This window comes from Eleginops maclovinus, chromosome 14 (assembly GCF_036324505.1).
Source record: "Eleginops maclovinus isolate JMC-PN-2008 ecotype Puerto Natales chromosome 14, JC_Emac_rtc_rv5, whole genome shotgun sequence".
In the NCBI taxonomy this organism is placed as follows: Eukaryota; Metazoa; Chordata; class Actinopteri; order Perciformes; family Eleginopidae; genus Eleginops; species Eleginops maclovinus.
Window position 1 is genome coordinate 1,965,965 of NC_086362.1, and position 19,371 is coordinate 1,985,335.

Here is a 19,371-nt window from a genome sequence, read left to right on the forward strand (position 1 = left end):
ATCCCCCCTCCCCACCCCACCCCACCCCCCAACAAGCATTGTCGAATCCCTTATGATATATATATAAAAAGACAAAAATATACAATGACCGAGTTTTATAGTGTCTTTGGTACAAATCAGTAATTTCTTTGATTACAGCTCCCTTCATGCTCTTGAAACGACCGTCCTTTCCAATGATTGGTGTTAAAAACGACGCCGTTCGCATCGAGCATTTCGCGAAGAGTCACCTTTCAATCCTCAATGTTTCCGAAAATGAATCCCAAATGTACATTTTAACCACCAGTTAGGCTACTGTCAATTCAACCACTCATTTAGACCGCTGACTGTTAAGCTAACAGGGTGTGCTATGCCACTAAGTGTGCTACAAAACACATTGATGTTATTCAAATGGCAGCTTTGAACATTTAGCTTGTAACCCTATCTTCATTTATACATATTTAAACAGTTAAATTCAGCTAGCTACACCAACAGCTAGCTAGCCAGAACAAAAACAGAATGCTAGCTGGCTAAACGGTGAGCTGGCTAGCTATTTTGTTATTGTGCGTTCACACCAAAACGCGGGATCAGGGAACTGTAATTTAGAGAATTACTAACACGACAACAAATATGTATTATTGGCATATAATCTGTCTCAAGTGCTACGGAACAAACATCTACAAACATACCACTGCTGACGGACCAACCCTCCTCTATATATTTTTTTGTGTACAGCTTCAACAAAACAACATCTCCGTTACAAAAAGTCTACTTTTAGAAAATGTCTGATAGCATAAATAATTAAGGCACATTCTGGTAAATTTAAGAAAGTTTGAACATACTTTACGCAGACTTACTTAAGTTTGACCTAAGTGAAAACAGACTGACAATTTAGTTTAAAACTTCAGACCTTTTGAGCTGTATTTTGAATCCAACTTGGGGAGAAAATAGGTTTTCAACCTGCAGCAGTGAATATATATATATATAATAGAAAGTGTGTTTACAACATTAGTGTGTGTGTGTGTGTGTGTGTGTGTGTGTGTGTGTGTGTGTGTGTGTGTGTGTGTGTGTGTGTGTGTGTGTGTGTGTGTGTGTACAGCGAGGAGACATCGCACAGCAAATCTCCTTCTTTTCCGAATCCTCCAGCAGCGTCACCGTACGGAAACACAGTCTCTCTTTCCACGAAACATCTCCCACGTTCTTGTCCTTCAGTTGGTCGTGAATCTGAGGTGGAGCGACAGAAATCAGAGAGGGAGGAGAGAAGGCAGAACATTTGGTAAACAAATCTGAGGGAGGAAGGTATAGACATCTTGTTCTGATAATACAACGAGAGGAAGACACCAAAACAAAGCTGAGACACTACAAGTAAACACAATGAATACCACTCTGAAACTTCCCCAGTTGATCATTTATAATAAAGACAATTGCTTTTATTATTAAACATCATGCATAAATAACAACACCCTGTAGTTTGCATTGTATCTATCCAGTACATATTAGTTTCTTTCATATTTTATCAGACATTTGCTTTTGTTTATATTTTCTTTAATTATTTTGCACATATTTCTTTTTACTTAATATTTGTATTTATGTTTATTTGACTTTATTTCATTTCATTTTTGGTTCTTTTATTCTATTTTAAATACTCCACAGCTTATATTATAGTATACTCTATATGTTATATGTTATTGTAGTCCAACGGGAACATTTTGTCTTTAACTTTTGATGTTTATAAGAATATATTTCTTATATTTTATTGGAAATTTCCTTTTGTTTTTATGATTTTTAAAACATTATTTGAACGTTCTTCTTTGGACTAAATATATACTTTTTATGATTTATTTTAAATGTTTTTATTAATGTTTATTTTACTTTATTTATACATCAGTTATTTTATTTTATTCTACCCAATTTCCCCCTGCAACAGTATTCTTGATCCTCTTTTTTACACTGAATAAAAACATGTTATGGAAGCAAAACAGCCCAAAATGCAAATAACCAGGCAAAAAAAGCATGAAACAAACAAACAAACAAAGAGAAAGACGTACTTCTGGTACCTGGCAATGATGTGTGTGACCATCCTGTCCGTGATGCCGGGACAGACGTCTTCAGCCAATCGGATGTTGCGTTCCAGCTCCTCGATAGCCAGTCGCTGCTCAGAGTGCTCCTTGTGCTGCTGCTTCAACTGCAGGAAGAGGAAAGGGGAAAGTGACCCAAAAGTCAGGGAGTGTTTCAAACAAATTGAGCTGCATTATTTGTATTCGAGATGAGGTTTATGTTCAGACATGCAAATGCTTTTACGGACATAAAATCCCTCAGACAGTTATATTCTTTTATGGCTGAACTGTGCACTAACCTCAGTGAAGACAGGGGAAATGACTGTGGTCAGACTGGTGGATTTACTCAGCTGATCCTGAACCTGCACAAAGGGAGAGGAGGATGAAGTTTAAGATTGAAAACATTTTTAAAAGGTAAGAATGAACCATATTTGGCCAGGATTTTGCAAATGAATCAGAAAAGCTGTTTCAACATTGTAAAACCCAATAGTATTCAAAGAGTATTATGGTTACTGACCGTTCCTTTCAGAGCCTTCCTGCCGTCCGGCTTCTTCTTACGGACGGTGGTGAAGTTCCAGTCAGGTGACTCGCTGTTCTCCTTATTACTGGACTCACTGCACACAGACATGTAAAAAAACACACACACTTGATACATATTTTCCATCTTTTTGCCTGCAGGAAAAGCTTATACATCCATTATACATTAAAACATATTGGAGGACAATATATACATAGTTTTCTCCATTAAAATGAATATTTTTCAACTTAAAATGATGTTTCCCCCTTTGTTTTTGTATGGATTAATCACAAATAAGTAAAAATAAGAGCTAATTTGCTACAAAATGTATATAAATCCTGATTAAACTCCTAAAAAACGACCCCTCACATTGAAATGAGTTACCTGTTTTCATGTTTTCTATGACATGTATAATAAAATAGCTAATAAACACAGAAATTAAGAATTAGACACTCTAAAAGTAATCTGATTACCCGTCTGAGTCGTCGGAGCTACTGTCGCTGTGTCCCTCCTCCTTCCATCTCCGGTACCTGTCGATCAGCTCGCTGAGGTACGACGTCTTCTTGCAGTGTTTGACGATGAACTTGTGCTTGAGGAGCTCTTTGGCTGTCGGACGCTGCAGGAGCAGAGGAAATATACCCGGTTATTCCATCAATTATGTAAAGTCAGTGGTTTAAGTAAGATACAGATGGAGAGAACTGTTTGACTGCAGGACTCTGGAGGAATATTACCTGATTTTAAGATGGTTTGTTACATGGTTTATTAATAAATGGAGGAGGAGAAGAGGAACTAAGGGGGAGAGAGCAGTGGCGCTGTTTGTCCACCAGGAGGCAGCAGAACGCAGCATCAATAACACAGTAAAGGACCCAGTGTGTGTGTGTGTGTGTGTGTGTGTGTGTGTGTGTGTGTGTGTGTGTGTGTGTGTGTGTGTGTGTGTGTGTGTGTGTGTGTGTGTGCTTGCATGTTTCTTACGAAGGTAGGGTCCTTGTTGAGGCAGGCCTCGGTGAACTCTTTGAAGCTCTTGGAGAAGTCTCCGCTCAGCGTGGGGGGTGGGGACTTGGGGATGTGGAAGAGGACTCTCATCGGGTGCATGTCCGAGTTCGGAGGCTCCCCTTTGGCCAGCTCGATCGCCGTGATGCCCAGAGACCAGATATCAGCCTGCGGATACACACACACACACACACACACACACACACACACACACACACACACACACACACACACACACACATTCAGATTTAACACACACATTGTGCTACAATCCTAAAGTTTCTGGAACCCAGTGACATCACTACGGAACACTCGTGCTCCGACACATTGTACCTGACGGGCTAAAAGGGGCGGGACATTTCTAAGGCAGGTTGACCAATCACAACAGAGGCAGTCAGCTAACCAATCAGAGCAGGAGAGGACTCTTTAAAACTATGAACCTAAATGAACTAAAGCACTTCTTCTTCCCTCAGTGTGACAGGAAGTTTGAAATGTCAACACAACACCTTTTAATGCAATCTGTAAACGGCAGTATCATCAGACGCCTGCCAGACAGAAATATAAGGAATTGTTTTTGTGCTCAAGTTATATTTGTTGTCGGGTAGAGAGTGGCTGACCAACGGGCCAAAAACATATAGAAATATTGAGCTTTATAAAAAAACAGCAGGAAGCGAAAAACTCAAGATATTTGTTGCTATATAAAATTAAATACTTCATTTTGTTTTTCCTGATAATGTAATGAAACAAAGTGCACAGAGCTAACACACACACACACACACACACACACACACAGGTGGTTTGCAGAGGGAAGTTGTCAGGCTGCGACACTCACTAACCATATGTCATCTCACACACACGCACGCACGCACGCACGCACACACGCACACACACAGGTTGAATGTCACCTTGTTTCAACTTGCTCCAATGGCCCTGTGGCAGGTAAGAAACACAAACACACACAGACGCATATATACACACACACACACACACACACACACACACACACTAGCAGCAGAAGATCACATTACAACAGGATGCTCAGTCATCGTTTGACTGTTAACTCCAACGGCTCCATTACTGATACACACTGAGCATATGGCACACACACACACACACACACACACACACACACACACACACACACACACACACACACACACACACACACACACACACACACACGAAATAAACCACATCAACAGAGTACACACACCCTAATGGATTCGCCTTATTTCCGAAACACACGCACACACACTCCTCAGACTTGTATAGCGCCAAACAGAGCAGGTCAGACGTCCAGGTCTTTATCTGACTATATAAAGAGACATTTGTTTACTTTGATATTTGGTATCGCAGCTATTTAAAGCACATTTTACCGTGTGTATGTGTGTATGTGTGTGTAATAACAGCAGGTGCATCTGTGCATACACTCTGCTGGGAAACCCCAGCCAAAATAAAATCACTATAAAGAAATGTGAGGGTAAAGATTTGAATAAAGGAACTCAAACCCTAAAATAAGATCTAAGAACTGAGAAGAAAATCTGACTTTTCTCATTAAAGTCCAGACCTCAGGACAGTGTGTGTTTTTATTGGATGCAAATTAAACTGAGCGCACTTTGGAAACAATGCAAACGACTGAGGCCAGACGTCAACAACAACACGTGTCTGCGGTTGCTACAGCAATACGCAAAGGTGGCGTAGAGACAACAGAGGAAATCACACAGCTGATGATTAAACACAGATGAGGTTTAACAAGGAATGGAAAGAGTGTTTTCCCTCTCCTGCAGTGTGTGTTATAGGTTTCAGCGCATGTAAATGGTCTCTAAAGACATGATATATTCTCCGGAGTCTTACCTTGGAGTCGTACGCAGACTGCTGGATGACCTCCGGCGCCATCCAGAACGGCGTTCCCACGAACGTTTCCCGTTTGATCTGCGTGTCGGTCAGCTGACCGGCCACCCCGAAGTCCGCCAGCTTCACCTGACCGTGCTCCGACAGCAGCACGTTGGCAGCTGCAGGAAAACAACATTATTTGACATTTTTTTATTCACTTTTTATTTGTTTTTAAATATATTTATTTTTTATTGAATTTAACTGATATTTTTCTTTAATTTTTTAGGTTTATATAAAAATATTCATTCTATTTTTATTGGTTAATTTAATTTACCTTTTTATGTTTATTCAAATATTTTTATTTGACATTTTATTTAACTTATTATTTATTCTGCATTATTATTTTATTGAATCATTTTTACTTTACCTTCTTATGACTTTATAAACATATTTATTTAATCTTTATTGGTCAATTAAATTAATCTTTTATTTATTAAAATAGAAGAAATGTATTTTATCTTTTATGACGTTGTGACTTTAAATGATCATGTTTATATCAATATTTTTTATCCTTCTTCTTAATTTATTTATTTAATTCTGGAGCAACGGTCCAGAAACCCAATTCCTCCCAGCATAAAGAAAGTATTCTGATTCTGATTTGAGAGTTTTTTTAAGACCATCTAAGCATCTATAACAATTATTCTGATTGTGGTAAACATATCCAAAACTGATCAAAATGGAGAAGTATTTCATGCTCTTAAATGTACCAGCAGGGGGAGCAAACGTCAGAAACGTCCGCTAAAAAAAAGCATTACCCAATATGTGGCATGCCTTGTTTCAGCTAAAAATATAAAAGGCATGAACAATAGAAAAGTTTGCTCTTATTCCACGAAATCTGCAGAGATGTTGTGATCTCGTGAAATAAGCGGGAATGAATCCCTTCCAATGCGCTGCTGCAAACACCACATCTGCCTTTTCGCGGTCAATAAAGGTTCCTCTAATCGGTTCTTTTTAAATGTGTATCTCTGAAGAGCCCACATTTGATTAAAGTGCATGAATATAAACGACAGCAGTGATTTTAATGCACCAGGCTGCAGGATATGTAGCGCACCCTTGATGTCTCTGTGGATCTTCTTCTCTGAGTGCAGGTAGTCCAGACCCTTCAGGATCTCCTTCAGCATCGTGGCAATCTGAGCCTCATCGAACGGACCTGCATGGAGCTGCACGCACGCACACACACACACACACACACAAAAATGATGACAGATATACAACATGCCGAAAGCTAATTGTAAGAAACACACCCTGTTGAGTTTCATTCAAGACAAGACTCAACACGAAACCATGCAACCAGAGAAACTACATCACACCTTCAAATAATATCAAACTCAAACTTTGTTATTATTATTATTTCGGAGCAGCTGCTACTTAACTCAGCTAACAATGAAATCCACATTTTTCGTTTTTCTGGATTTTATTAGAAAAATGTGAAATATTTTTCATTAAAACCAAGATCATTTCCTCTCTGGCCAAAACTGAAACCCCCTTTCCCTGCATGACTGATCGCTTACATGTATGCTAATAAGGACAGATAATAGACTAGAAACTGCTTTAAAACTCACCAAGTCGAGCGCTGAGCCTCCACCCAGATACTCCATGATGATCCATAGTTTACTGCCCTGCAACAGGAAGAAGCATTTTACTAAACGGACAGAAAATCCAAATACAATATGAGATCAATTATTCAAATGATGCTCTTTTCTGATCCTAAATATATATCCTTCAGATTAGTCCCTGTGATTTCATGTGTAAAGATATTTGTTTTATTTTTATTGGTCAATTTAAATGAAACTTCTTATGTTTATTAAAATATTTGTATTTTATTACGTTTTTATTTTAACTTAACAATTTTTATTCATGTTTTTTATTGTACATTTCACATTATATGTTTATAAATAAAAGCTATTCTTTTTTTATATTTTATGGATATTTTATCTTTAACTTTTTATGTTTATTTAAAATATTTATTTATTTTTATTAATTATAATAATAATTATTTTTTCAATTTAATTCATCTTTTTTATATTAAAAATGTATTTTATCTTTTATTTTACATTGTTACTTTATCTTCTTGTGTTGATCTAAATATAGTTATTTTATTACATATTTTTATTGTACATTCTTACTTTAACTTCTCGTGTTTATATCAATATTTTTAGGCTTTTTTAATCAAACCTTTTTAAGCCCACAGACACAAAACAAAGACAGTGAACCCGTGGTCCTACCTTCAGATATGACCCGAAGTATTTGGTGATGTAGGGGCTGTCGCACTGGCTGAGGACGGTGATCTCCTGCTGGATGTCCTCGATCTCGTCCTCCGCCTCCTCCAGATCGATCGTTTTGATCGCTACCACGCTCTGAGTGCGATTATCGATGCCTTTGAACACCTGCAGGACGAGGAGCGATGCATGCAGGGTAAAAAAGAAGCACGGACAAACAGAACATGATGTGGAAGACAGACTGTAAATATGAACACACACACCTCTCCGAAAGACCCCTTCCCGATGCGATCCAGCTTAGTGAACAACTCCTCCGGATCGATCTGAGAGCTCTGAGAGGAGGAAGAGGAGGAAGAGGAGAAACAAGGAGAGGAGACACAAAATAAAGCTGTTAAATAATAGTTTTATCCACCAAATTCTTGAAATGGTAATAACTGTTTAAATCTGTGCTCAGAGCATGTCGTGAAGTTCAGGAAACACTGAAAGTCGTAGGTGACGCATTTTTCTCAAGTACGGACCAAAAGACATTCAGTTTAATGGAAAATAATACAGAAAAAGCCAGAAATCCAAACTTCAAGAGGTTAAAAACATGGGTTTCTACCATTTCTGAATTAAATCAACCACTTTTACGCTCTAGATTTAGTCCAAACCTCCACACTAACACTATCAAAGCATGTTCTACCTTTAGTTTACGTGCAAAAGCATGTTGAAAAAGCTTCTTCAAATCCATGCATGCAGCACTTGCTGTTATTATCCCAGGTAGCAGGATGTGCAGACGGGGGACACCAGAGTGACTTTTCAAAATAAAGCGCAGTGTGTCTTGTGCAACTCTTCTCTGTTTGAAGTAACTTTGCACCAGCTTTGTCTCCGTCATACGCTCATTTGCATATTTACGAGGTCATTGCACCTTCATTTGCATACAGCTTGTGATGAGAGAGAGAGAGAGAGCGCGAGAGAGAGAGAGAGAGACTAAAGAAGAGGGGGGGCTGTGATCAATCTGGGAAATAATTTTCTTGATGGTGTGAATACCTTGCTAAATTAGTAGGTATAATAGGATGGGAAGACTTCCAATTTTACTTTATTTTACTACAAATACAAACACGTATCAAGAAGTGAATTCAATTAATGTCAAATATTATTTATTTATAAATATATGGGTCCAAATGTCAAGTATTTCTCATGCTAAATATAAAAAAAGGACAATAAATGTTCTGTTTCCCTCACTTTCTCATGCATTTGACTCCTTACACACACACACACACACACACACACACACACACACACACACACACACACACGAGGCTTTGCAACACGACAGCCATGTTGTCACCACAGAGCCACTCTCTCACACTCACACATTAAAACACAAAAGGAAGCAAGCATGACAGTTAAAGATAACAGGAACTGTACACACATACACAGCTGCCTGACCACACACACACACACACACACACACACACACACACACACACACACACACACACACACACACTATCTCTAAGGGTTTCCACTGACTTAGATGTATTCCCTTAACTCTGCTCTTCGTTAGCCTTTGGTTTTAACAGTAGAAAGGTCTGCAGTTTACAGTCACAGGGAGGAGTTCATACATGAGAATTTCTATTGTCATTTTTCACAGCTTCTGGCACATTTTGACACTTATTAGAGTACCATTGCACTGACTTCTAGAAAGGGAACTAGTTTGTGGTTAAATGTGATGTATTCTGGTTTGTTTTGAGGTCGGAGCCAGACGGTCACAAGGTGATGAAAATCATGAAGACAGTCGTTTCTGCAATATGTATTTATGCAGTGGTTTTACATCACCTCATCACACTGCACTACTTTACTGTTATTCAACACAATTCAAATCCTTTTTATCTATCCATACAAACACAAGAATTCAAAGTAAAAAATGCCCAAAAATAAAAGATCAAATAAAGCGTCACAGAAATATAATAAGTAAAAGAGAATGATAATAAACAATAAGGCATGTATACAAAGAAATCATTTTGATATGTCCAATAAAATATGATATAAGATACTAATATTATTAAAATATAAGAAGTTAGAAGAAAGAATTAGCAACAAAAAGAGAAATAAAAGAATATTTTATAGAAATATCAGAAGTTCTAGTCTATACACACACACACACACACACACACACACACACACACACACACACACACACACACACACACACAGACACACACACACACACACACACACACACACACACACACACACACACACACACACACACACACACACTTTTCTTGAACTCATGTCATAAACACACCCACAGAAGCGTATGATATTCCTATGATGCTGCCTCAATTTCCTCTCTGAACTAAAAAAAGGAACTACCACACACACACACACACACACACACACACACACACACACACACACACACACACACACACACACACACACACACAGCCCACAGAGTTGCCACACCCTGTCAGCACACAGCGCTTACTGTCTGACTTTAGCTCGGTGCAGAGAGAAGCAAATAGAGACGGTGAACACAGAGAGGATAACACACAACACAATAATATACAGCTGGTTCGTCTTAAAACTGGAAACACACAACTAACATACTAAAGACTAACATGTGTGTGACGTGAATGTACAAAATAAATACTAAAAGGAGAATTGAAAGGGTTAAAAGATACAAATGTGCTTTAGATTCAAAGATGAGGTAACAGATAGACTTGAGTTACATTAAACATCTATAGAGGGCTCAGCAGAACATTTCCAGGTTCAAACACAGTTTAGACTAAATAAAGCACAAACATGACCAATGTATTACCTATATTACATCAGCTGCACGTCATACTCCTCTAATAATAACATATATTTATTCTAATGGATATCGGGTACAAACTAAACAAACTATACCCGGGGATAGTACAACTTCTCACCGTCAGCTCTGAGAAGAGTTACAATTCTTCCCTTTTTGTCTATTTATGAACGTTTAGCACTAATATTGTATAAACTGCACAGGGGACTTGTAAAAAGGCAGTATATCTCACAAATAATTATATTATAAAGCAATAAAAACTCAACTTTTCACCTAAATGTGATATAACTGAACACTGTGACCAAACAGATATTTCCCTTTTGGGTTTCTCCACATGACGTTCTGCACTCAAGCTATTTCTACCCACCAGCGTGGACATTACAGGCTGCTGAGGTCTGACTGCGCTGCCTATATTTAACTTTCTCAACGTATAATTACATGCATTCTGCACACATGTACTGTGCCGGTTCTTCAACGCCCCATTTATGGGTTTCTGTGTCTGCTGAAGTTCCGGTACCCAGTGACATCACTACGGAACCCTCGCCCTCCGTTTGGCCAGCGTTCCGATACATCGTACGGGATGGGCCAAGGGGGCGGGACATCTCTAAGCTGGGTTGACCAATCGCAACAGAGCCGGCCCAGCTAACCAATCAGAGCAGACTGGGCTCTGGTTTCAGACAGAGGGTGGAAAGAGGAGCTGCAGCACAGGAGGTATGAGAAACACAAAGAGCTTTCTGAACCTTAAAGCACGGAGACATGTCCCAGGAGACATTAAACACTGATTTACCCCTGAACATGAGGAAAATGGGGCCCCTTTAAAGGTTTCTACCTGTTCTGACTCACCTTCTTGTGTGTTTATCTCCTGCTTTATTAACTAACAGCTGTTAAAGACAGCACTTATCTTTCCAGTCGCTCCTAAGGTTCAGTGACATGCGTTTATACTGACACAGCAGCAGAAATCTACCTCAATATTGGCATTCAGGTTTCCATATCGTAGGATCCATTCCCACCATACTTAGTCCCTAATCTAATCATCCTAATTCTCCCTTGCATGTGTCAGATGCTTCACCTGCAGCCAATAAGGAAGTCCAGTGATCAGCTGTTCAGATATTAACGATGATGCGATTTTAAGCAGCGACGGGGCTTCACCTCAGGACTCTGGACTCCCTCTCTGTCTCCTCATCACAGCTTTTATTAAACGCTTTCCTGTGCTTTTCACTGCATGGTTATCTTTTTCCCGCCTACAAACTGCAAACCTACTGAGAAGAAAAAAGGATGTCTTTCTTTCTCCATAAGAGTCCGTTTCAAGCACCAGTGTGAGACCTTTACTCAGAACTATGAGCTCTGTTCTTCATGTAACAAAAGGACACAAAGTCCTCAAAATTTAAATGACTATAAAGATATGTGGAACACCATGTATAATCGCTCATATTTGTATTAAAATAGGTATAAATATTACACGTCACAGGTTTTAAAAGGCATTCGGTGACAGGCTTGAGTTGCCATAAAGAAAAGCTGCCTTTGTTTGGAAACTTGACAGGTTTTTTTTGAGGGGAAATGGATTTAATCTGATAGTTGCATGTTATATATCTGTGCAGAAACATCTGATTTTGTTCATTGCACACATTTAAAACACTCAAAAGGTCTGTACAAAGTGGTGTTTGTGCTAAATGCAACAGTCCTGTAACACCACCCACAATTATGCTGAATATCCTGTGTAGATCATACAAAAATATTACACGAAAGGCTCATTTCAGGTGAGGTTTTACATTTAAAAAGGTTGCATACTTATCAAATTAAGGAGGGACTTTTTTAATTATGCAATTATTAATCTATTTAAAGCAACTTCAGTGAATTTCCAGACTCAATTTCATTCCAGGGTTACACTTTGACCTCAGTGTGTGTGTGTGTGTGTGTGTGTGTATGTGTGAGAGAGTGTGTGTGTATGTGTGTGTGTGTGTGTGTGTGTGTGTGTGTGTGTGTGTGTGTGTGTGTGTGTGTGTGTGTGTGTGTGTGTGTGTGTGTGTGTGTGTGTGTGTGTGTGTGTGTGTGTGTTTGGTGAAAGAAAAACAGAGAAGAGGTTAAACATTCAACCCTCGCTCAATCAGCGCATACCTGTTTTGTTACTGTAGATGCATTTCTACACATGAGGAACAAAGCTAGAATCTCTCTCACCCAAAAGCAGGGTGAGTAAATGTTTGACTGCAGGTAGAGAACAACAACGAGTCGACACGCAGTCTGGACATTTTTATTCATCAGTTACGGGACTAATGCAAACACGGGTTTTATAAAAAGGTGCTTTGCGTTAATGAGTAACCAAAGACAAAAGAGAGTTTAGATTGAGCTGCTGAGTCATATATCGCACCTCCAACAACAAACAGATCCAGAGCTCCGGTTCCTTTACTTCCTCTCCAGAGAAAAGGAGAGTAAAAGAAAGGATCAGAAATCTCAGTCTCAGTGTCAGCCTGCTGCCTGCCACTCGTCCCCCGCAGACCCACCGGACATCCATCCCCTATTTATTCTCCATTAGCTGTCTCTGCCCTCTGACCAGACATCTGACTCCATCTTCATATCTCTGGACTCAGTAAACCCTTTCTGACCAACAGAGAGATTCCATCCTGTGCAACCATTAACTGCTGTACAGCTAACCAGTGTCTGCAGGATAACACATTAACTCTATTACAAGAGCAAAACATTTCTCAGCAAAGAAAAGCATCCAAATAATAATGCTAGTACTTTGCATGTGTACTTTCCACCTGTAGGGATGTTAAGATCACTCTAAGATACGCAGTGCTGCGGCTAATGATTAACATGTTCATTTGTTGTTCATTTATTTTGGGATGAAATTAAACGAAAGATAAATTAATTAAAAAAGAGAATAAAGGTATTTTAACACAGGTAGTAAAAGTAGCTAAGCTGCAATAAAAATAAGTATATAGAATTTAATTGTCCAATAAAATAATGAATAAATACATATTTATATTAACAGGGAGAGGTTAAAGAACTTTGACACTAAATAAATTAAAATTAAGAAGTTTAATAATTAATAAGAAGTTGAAGTACAAAAGCAAACATTGAGGACAACTTGAACAAAGCTGTGGAAACTCAGTGAGAGTTACTGAGAGAGATCCATGTTTTTACTGACAACTGGGGTCCAAATATCCAAACATAAGAAAGCTGTGTGTGTGTGTGTGTGTGTGTGTGTGTGTGTGTGTGTGTGTGTGTGTGTGTGTGTGTGTGTGTGTGTGTGTGTGTGTGTGTTGAGAGGTCAAAGGTCACAGCTGCTGCTGGAGGAGGATGAAGTACAAACAAGGCGTTCTGAAAGTGACCCTTCAGAGCTGCATCATGTGAGAAAGTCGCCCCTCTGAACATTTCCTGTTTCACTCGAGAGCTGAAACACGTCCTGATGAGTCCTGCTTCTCACAGGCACTCATCAGCAGGGACATTTCCTGTGTTTACAGTAATAAAAAACCTTATTTCTCAAATGTTAAAAGGAGTATTTTTTGAACATCATGTTTGTACACCGAAATATGAAGTCGCTCAGCAACTGGTTAGCTTAGCTTAGCTTAGCTTAGCGTAAAGACTGGAAACAGATAGAAACTGCTAGCCTAGCATTCTCTAAAGCTGACAAACATCTGGACTTATGTCAAAACCTTATTTTACTGAACATGAACACACAGGGTGAGCCAAACCTTTCATTTCTATCTTCATTAAAAATATGGAGCATTTCTTATTCATTTAGAGTGGTGTAGGGAGCAGCTAACACTTTTCTAAATTACTAATTGATCCGCAAAACATTCTTTTCCTAATAAATCGTAAACAATGATCATGAAGATGTCTTGAATCCCAGTTCAATCTCTTCAAATAGCTTAGTCAAATTATAAATGTATTATCATAAAATAAAATGTGTGAATAATATTTCAGGTCACAATTATCACTTAATTCTTCTCCACAATTAAGAAATCCATGTGAGTTAACGACGTAAACTCAGAGGGGGTTTTTTAAATGAAAGTTACAAATTAATTTGTATTTTTTATTATTATTTATTTATACTGCCTTCATTTTAAGCTTCTTCTTTATTTACTAAGGGAATTGTGTAAAATATTAAGAATATTAATGTTATTTTGTTAAATTAATACAGTTAAAAAAAAGAGCTTTAACCATAATTAGAAATATATAACTCATCAGCTGTCAGTGTCTAAAATCTATTTTCTCTGAATGTTTGGTTTGTTTTTAATTCAAACATGTCGCCTGATCTCGGTAAACACCTCTTTCAGCGCTTCCTGATCTGTTACACTCAGTCCAACACAGGAGCTGCTTTTAGGCCTTCTGTAGAAAAACTCTACTGTAATGTAAACAAACACAAGGAGGAGGAGGAGGAGGAGGAGGAGAGCAGAACTGAAACTCCCACTCACCACCTGAAGCCAAAACTGATTATTTAACACCCAGAAACCCTGAGGTCTCATTCCAGTGTCAGCCTGTGATTAGAGGCCGTAAACTGACAGAAGAAGAAGAAGACTCCATGCTGTGTGATCAGGATCAGCTCAGAGAGGAAACTACCTGCTCTGTGGTTTACAACAGGAAGCTTCAACACCACAATCTGAAGAACTCATCCCCTGCAGGAGGTACTGTTCAGATGGGAACAGGAAGTCCTCATTTTTGCAATTTTTGTTTATGAGGAAGGGTCAAAAGGGCAGCTAGACATCAAGCCTGGAGCCTGGACCTATTCCTCTATTTTCTGACCTCTACAGTCCATTAGCACACTAATAAACATTGCTTTAAATGCACCGGAGTCAGCTAAGGGGCTTTTTTCAGCTGTAATCTCTTGACGATTGCTTCAAAGTCCCCCTAAAAACAAATGAACCTAAAGATATTCACCCAAGCATGATATAAAACAGAATGAAGGGAAATCTCTTGATTTAAGCGGCTGAAATCAGCTTTTGCAGCCATTTTTGCATCAGATTTACTCAAATAAATGATCAATAATCACAATGGTTGCTAAATCCTTTTCCACTGACTAACCATTAGTCAATTTACCATTGCATTGAGCCGTCATTCCCCACACAACACACCCACAATGCATCATCACTCCTCTCTACAGGTGAGACAGATCATTCATGTGTGAGCCTCTGCGCTGCAGCAGCTGAATCTGGGTGTCAGGTGTGTGTGTGTGTGTGTGTGTGTGTGTGTGTGTGTGTGTGTGTGTGTGTGTGTGTGTGTGTGTGTGTGTGTGTGTGTGTGTGTGTGTGTGTCTCAACACCGTCTCAGCCCCGCCCATCTGGGACACACAGCAGCCAGTCCCACAGGTAGACACACCTGAGAGCCGGACAAACAGGAGGCCAAGCTTTCATAACTCGCGTCACACATTGCAGACACACAAATACTCCACTGGGTTGTCAGGGAGTGTTCAAACTACAGACACATTATTATTGTTCTGTTTCTATTCATTTGTTTTATTAAGTCCTGTGTTTATCCACATTTTCAATTTGGCTTTAAATTAATTGTATTTATTCCGTTTGTTAATTTTTCTACCTTTTACTTCATTTCTTATGTTTAAATCAACATTTGTATTTATTTAAATGTATTCAATCTTTTATTTCCCATTTTTACTTTAACATCTTTCTTTAAATAATTATTATATTGTATCTTTATTTCATAGTTTTACTTTTAAGGGTTAAATATTATTTGTATTTGATTAGAGATTTTCATTTTAGCTTCTTAAGTTATTGTTTTATATTTCATTTGACTTAAACCTTATATTTCACTTTTTACTTAAACTTCCTTTGTTTAGAAACACATTTTATTCCAGTTTGTTTATTTTTTACTCATTCTCTTTTTTTCTAAATTTTTTATTGGACATTTTTTCCCCTTTTACTGTTTGTATAAATAATGCTTTGGTTTTAAGTGCTTTATTTAACCACACAGTGATGTATTGCTTTGTCTATAGATTCGGAGGGGGGTTAGTATTATTTTTATTCTATTTAAACAGATTTTTAAGCATTTTGTGTATAAAAAGTGATACATTCTGGTTGATTAAATGACCGAACAAATGTACGATTTGAGCCCTATGATAACCATCCAGTGCTAAACCAGTCCTTTAATGACCTATCACCCTGTTGGGTGATAGGTCATTAAAGGACTATCAAAAGGCTACTGCAGAGCCACACCTTCTGACAGCAGTCCACTTATACCTCATATAAAAGCAGATAAAGATACTGAGCTATAAATACACCTGAAATAATCTCCCAGACACAATGCTTCGGGAGTATCATGGCAACAATACAGTGATGTAACCACACTTAAAAGTCCTTTTGTAAATATAATTATGACTCTAAAGTTCACGATAATGACACAATAGGAATATTATAGGACGTTTGGAGTTCCAAATCTGCTTTATGTGGATACAGAAGTAGTGAAAGGACTTCAGAAACTCACAGGTTACTGAATATAAAGCAATGAAGTGAGATGACACGTCACTTTATGAGTATTATAGGGACATATTAAGAGATATGAACACTGTAATGTCACTGTAACTCACATTTAAATAACAAAAGGAGAACTGAAGAGAGAAACTCGATGTGGAGAGGCAAATCAAAAACTAATAAAAGTCAGCTAATACTAACGGGACATTTCAAGAGACTAACACCAATATGTCCCTGTAAACTAAGATTGGACTATCAAAGCCACATACAGTCACGACGAAAATACTCAGACGACTTAAGGATTATTGAATATGCAGCACTAAAGTCAGATTATAAGTCACTTTATGAGCATTATAGGGGTATTTTAGGATAAATAAACGTCATAATGTCACTATTAAATAAGATTTAAGTAGTAAAGCCACAGTATAAGCTAGTATAGGAACATTATACAGCTATTTCAATTACAGTAAACACCATAAACTCAATTTGGAGAACAAAAATCACAATACAAGTCACCATATGAGATCTAAACAGCAGAAGTTTCCTATAAACTCAATTTAGAGAAGCAAAGTCAGGTTATAAAAAGCTATAGGAGTACTAAAGGGACATTTAAAGAGATATAACCACCATCATTGGTTTATTTAATTACTTTAAGGTAGAAAAGTCACATTAGAAGTCACTAAACGTAAACTGTAAGGATTTCTTTGAACATAATTAGATTATATTAAGCAATTTGGAGCAAGAAAGTCTCAGAGAAGTCTTAAAAAACATATATAACCAACAGCATAAATCCAGTTTAGAGTCCTGAAGTCACACCTAGAGTCACTTTAGGAGCATTGAAGAGTTATTAAAGCACTGTAAATGTACTTTAACGTTCAAAACAAACATCTAAAGTCACTATAGGTCAATTGTATGGACATCTTTGAACACAATTAGATTATATTAAGCAATTTGGGGCAAGAACGTCTCTATGCAATATGTAAAATCACCATACAGTTAGAAGAAAGTCAGTTTAGAGTACTCAAAACACATGTGGAGTAGTGTAAGAGCATTATAGAGTTACTAAAGGGGTTTTTACACCATAAGCTCACTTTAAAGTCAAAATGGAGTACCACAAAAGCCCATTTAATATAAAATAACCTTTCAACGCAACATTAAAGTGACTTTCCTTCCAACATGGAGACAGAGGACGGTGTATTTGAATGAAGAGGCCTGCAGGTTAGCCTATAAATCTAAATATCACGCAGAAACAGCAGCAGGTAGTGGGAAACCACATCGGAAAAGGCCTGTAGTTGCACAATGCTGCCTTAAGTTGTGACAAAGCTCGCGAAATATGCAAAAACACACGGTAACTGCCCTTCAGAATCCACCTTTCTGCTCACCTGCATACCAGGAACTTCCATGGTTACTTCGAAGTATGAACGCCCTTTTCCTCCTCCAGGTTTCTGTCTTCTTCTTTTTTCAGTCCTTTATTTACACCTCCTCTTCGAGCTGTCTTATCCAACCTCAGAATAAATACACTCCAGAAAAAGTAGCAGGTTAAACTTCGAAGAGGAAGTGAGGGAACAACGTATCCGAGGAGGGAAAAAAGTTAGCAGTAGAAAAAGAAATGAGCAAACACACACACTCTCACACACACTCTGTGAGTCTACAGCAACAAAAAGTGTTGAGCAAACGAGCAGAATGACGGGTTCAGGGGCGGAGCGACAGGGTGGGAAATGTCAGTTTCACACATGAGGATCTCTACTGCCTCCTTGTGTTTATACACTGCCAGTGTTTCTATTCATCTATCTATCTATCCATCTATCTATCTATCTATCTATCTATCTATCTATCTATCTATCTATCTATCTATCTATCTATCTATCTATCTATCTATCTATCTTTTATTTTAATATTCCAAGTACTTTGTCAAATTATATTATACGTAGTATTCTTGTATCTCTATGTTTCATGTAAATATTGAAGATACTATAGTTCTTGGATTTGTCTTGTTAAATTATGAAAATATCGTCCCTGGCACGAAAAGATAGTTATGTCCTATTGAAATGTTTAAAATGTTAGACCATATCTAGGTTTTGATCACAGAGTAATACATGTAGAAGCATTTTAATGTTGTGTTCAATGCAAAGACCGATATAGTGCTGTATCATATCATTTAATAATATATATTTGTAAGAAGTAGACTTAAGGTTGAACGTATTTAAATTTAATACAACTTTAATACCCATATGTTGGTAGTTTTGGTTCTGTCTAGTAGTATATATATATAAAACATATATATAAAATACAAAATATTTGAATACCCATTTTTCTAATTACATTTGCATTGTTAGATCACAAAAAAACTCTAACATTTTAGAAGTATGTTTTAATCGCGTGCACTGGCCCTTTAAGACGGAAAGGCTGAGTACTAGAGCGTCAGATTTCCGTTCTGTGGTAGCCGTGTATATATAGTTCCAAAAACAGTGTTTTAAAGAGAATAAATTATAGATAA

The 19,371-nt window shown here is 37.9% G+C and overlaps 1 protein-coding gene across 2 annotated transcripts; it reads right to left on the reverse strand.

The window, feature by feature from the left end:
* Positions 1–6: 6 nt before the first annotated feature.
* Positions 7–18,550, reverse strand: stk26 (serine/threonine protein kinase 26). Of its 2 annotated transcripts, none has more exons than XM_063901101.1 (12): positions 18,257–18,550; positions 7,916–7,984; positions 7,659–7,820; positions 6,996–7,052; positions 6,485–6,593; positions 5,395–5,552; positions 3,523–3,708; positions 3,024–3,166; positions 2,551–2,647; positions 2,333–2,395; positions 2,034–2,161; positions 7–1,200 (listed from the first exon to the last, which is right to left on the reverse strand). In XM_063901101.1, the coding sequence occupies exons 1-12, from the start codon at positions 18,275–18,277 to the stop codon at positions 1,185–1,187; spliced, it is 1,209 nt and encodes a 402-aa protein (XP_063757171.1). In that variant the 5' UTR covers positions 18,278–18,550; the 3' UTR covers positions 7–1,184. The 2 variants fall into 2 exon arrangements, with proteins under 2 accessions (XP_063757171.1, XP_063757170.1); XM_063901100.1 differs by having other exon boundaries at positions 2,025–2,161.
* Positions 18,551–19,371: the final 821 nt, after the last annotated feature.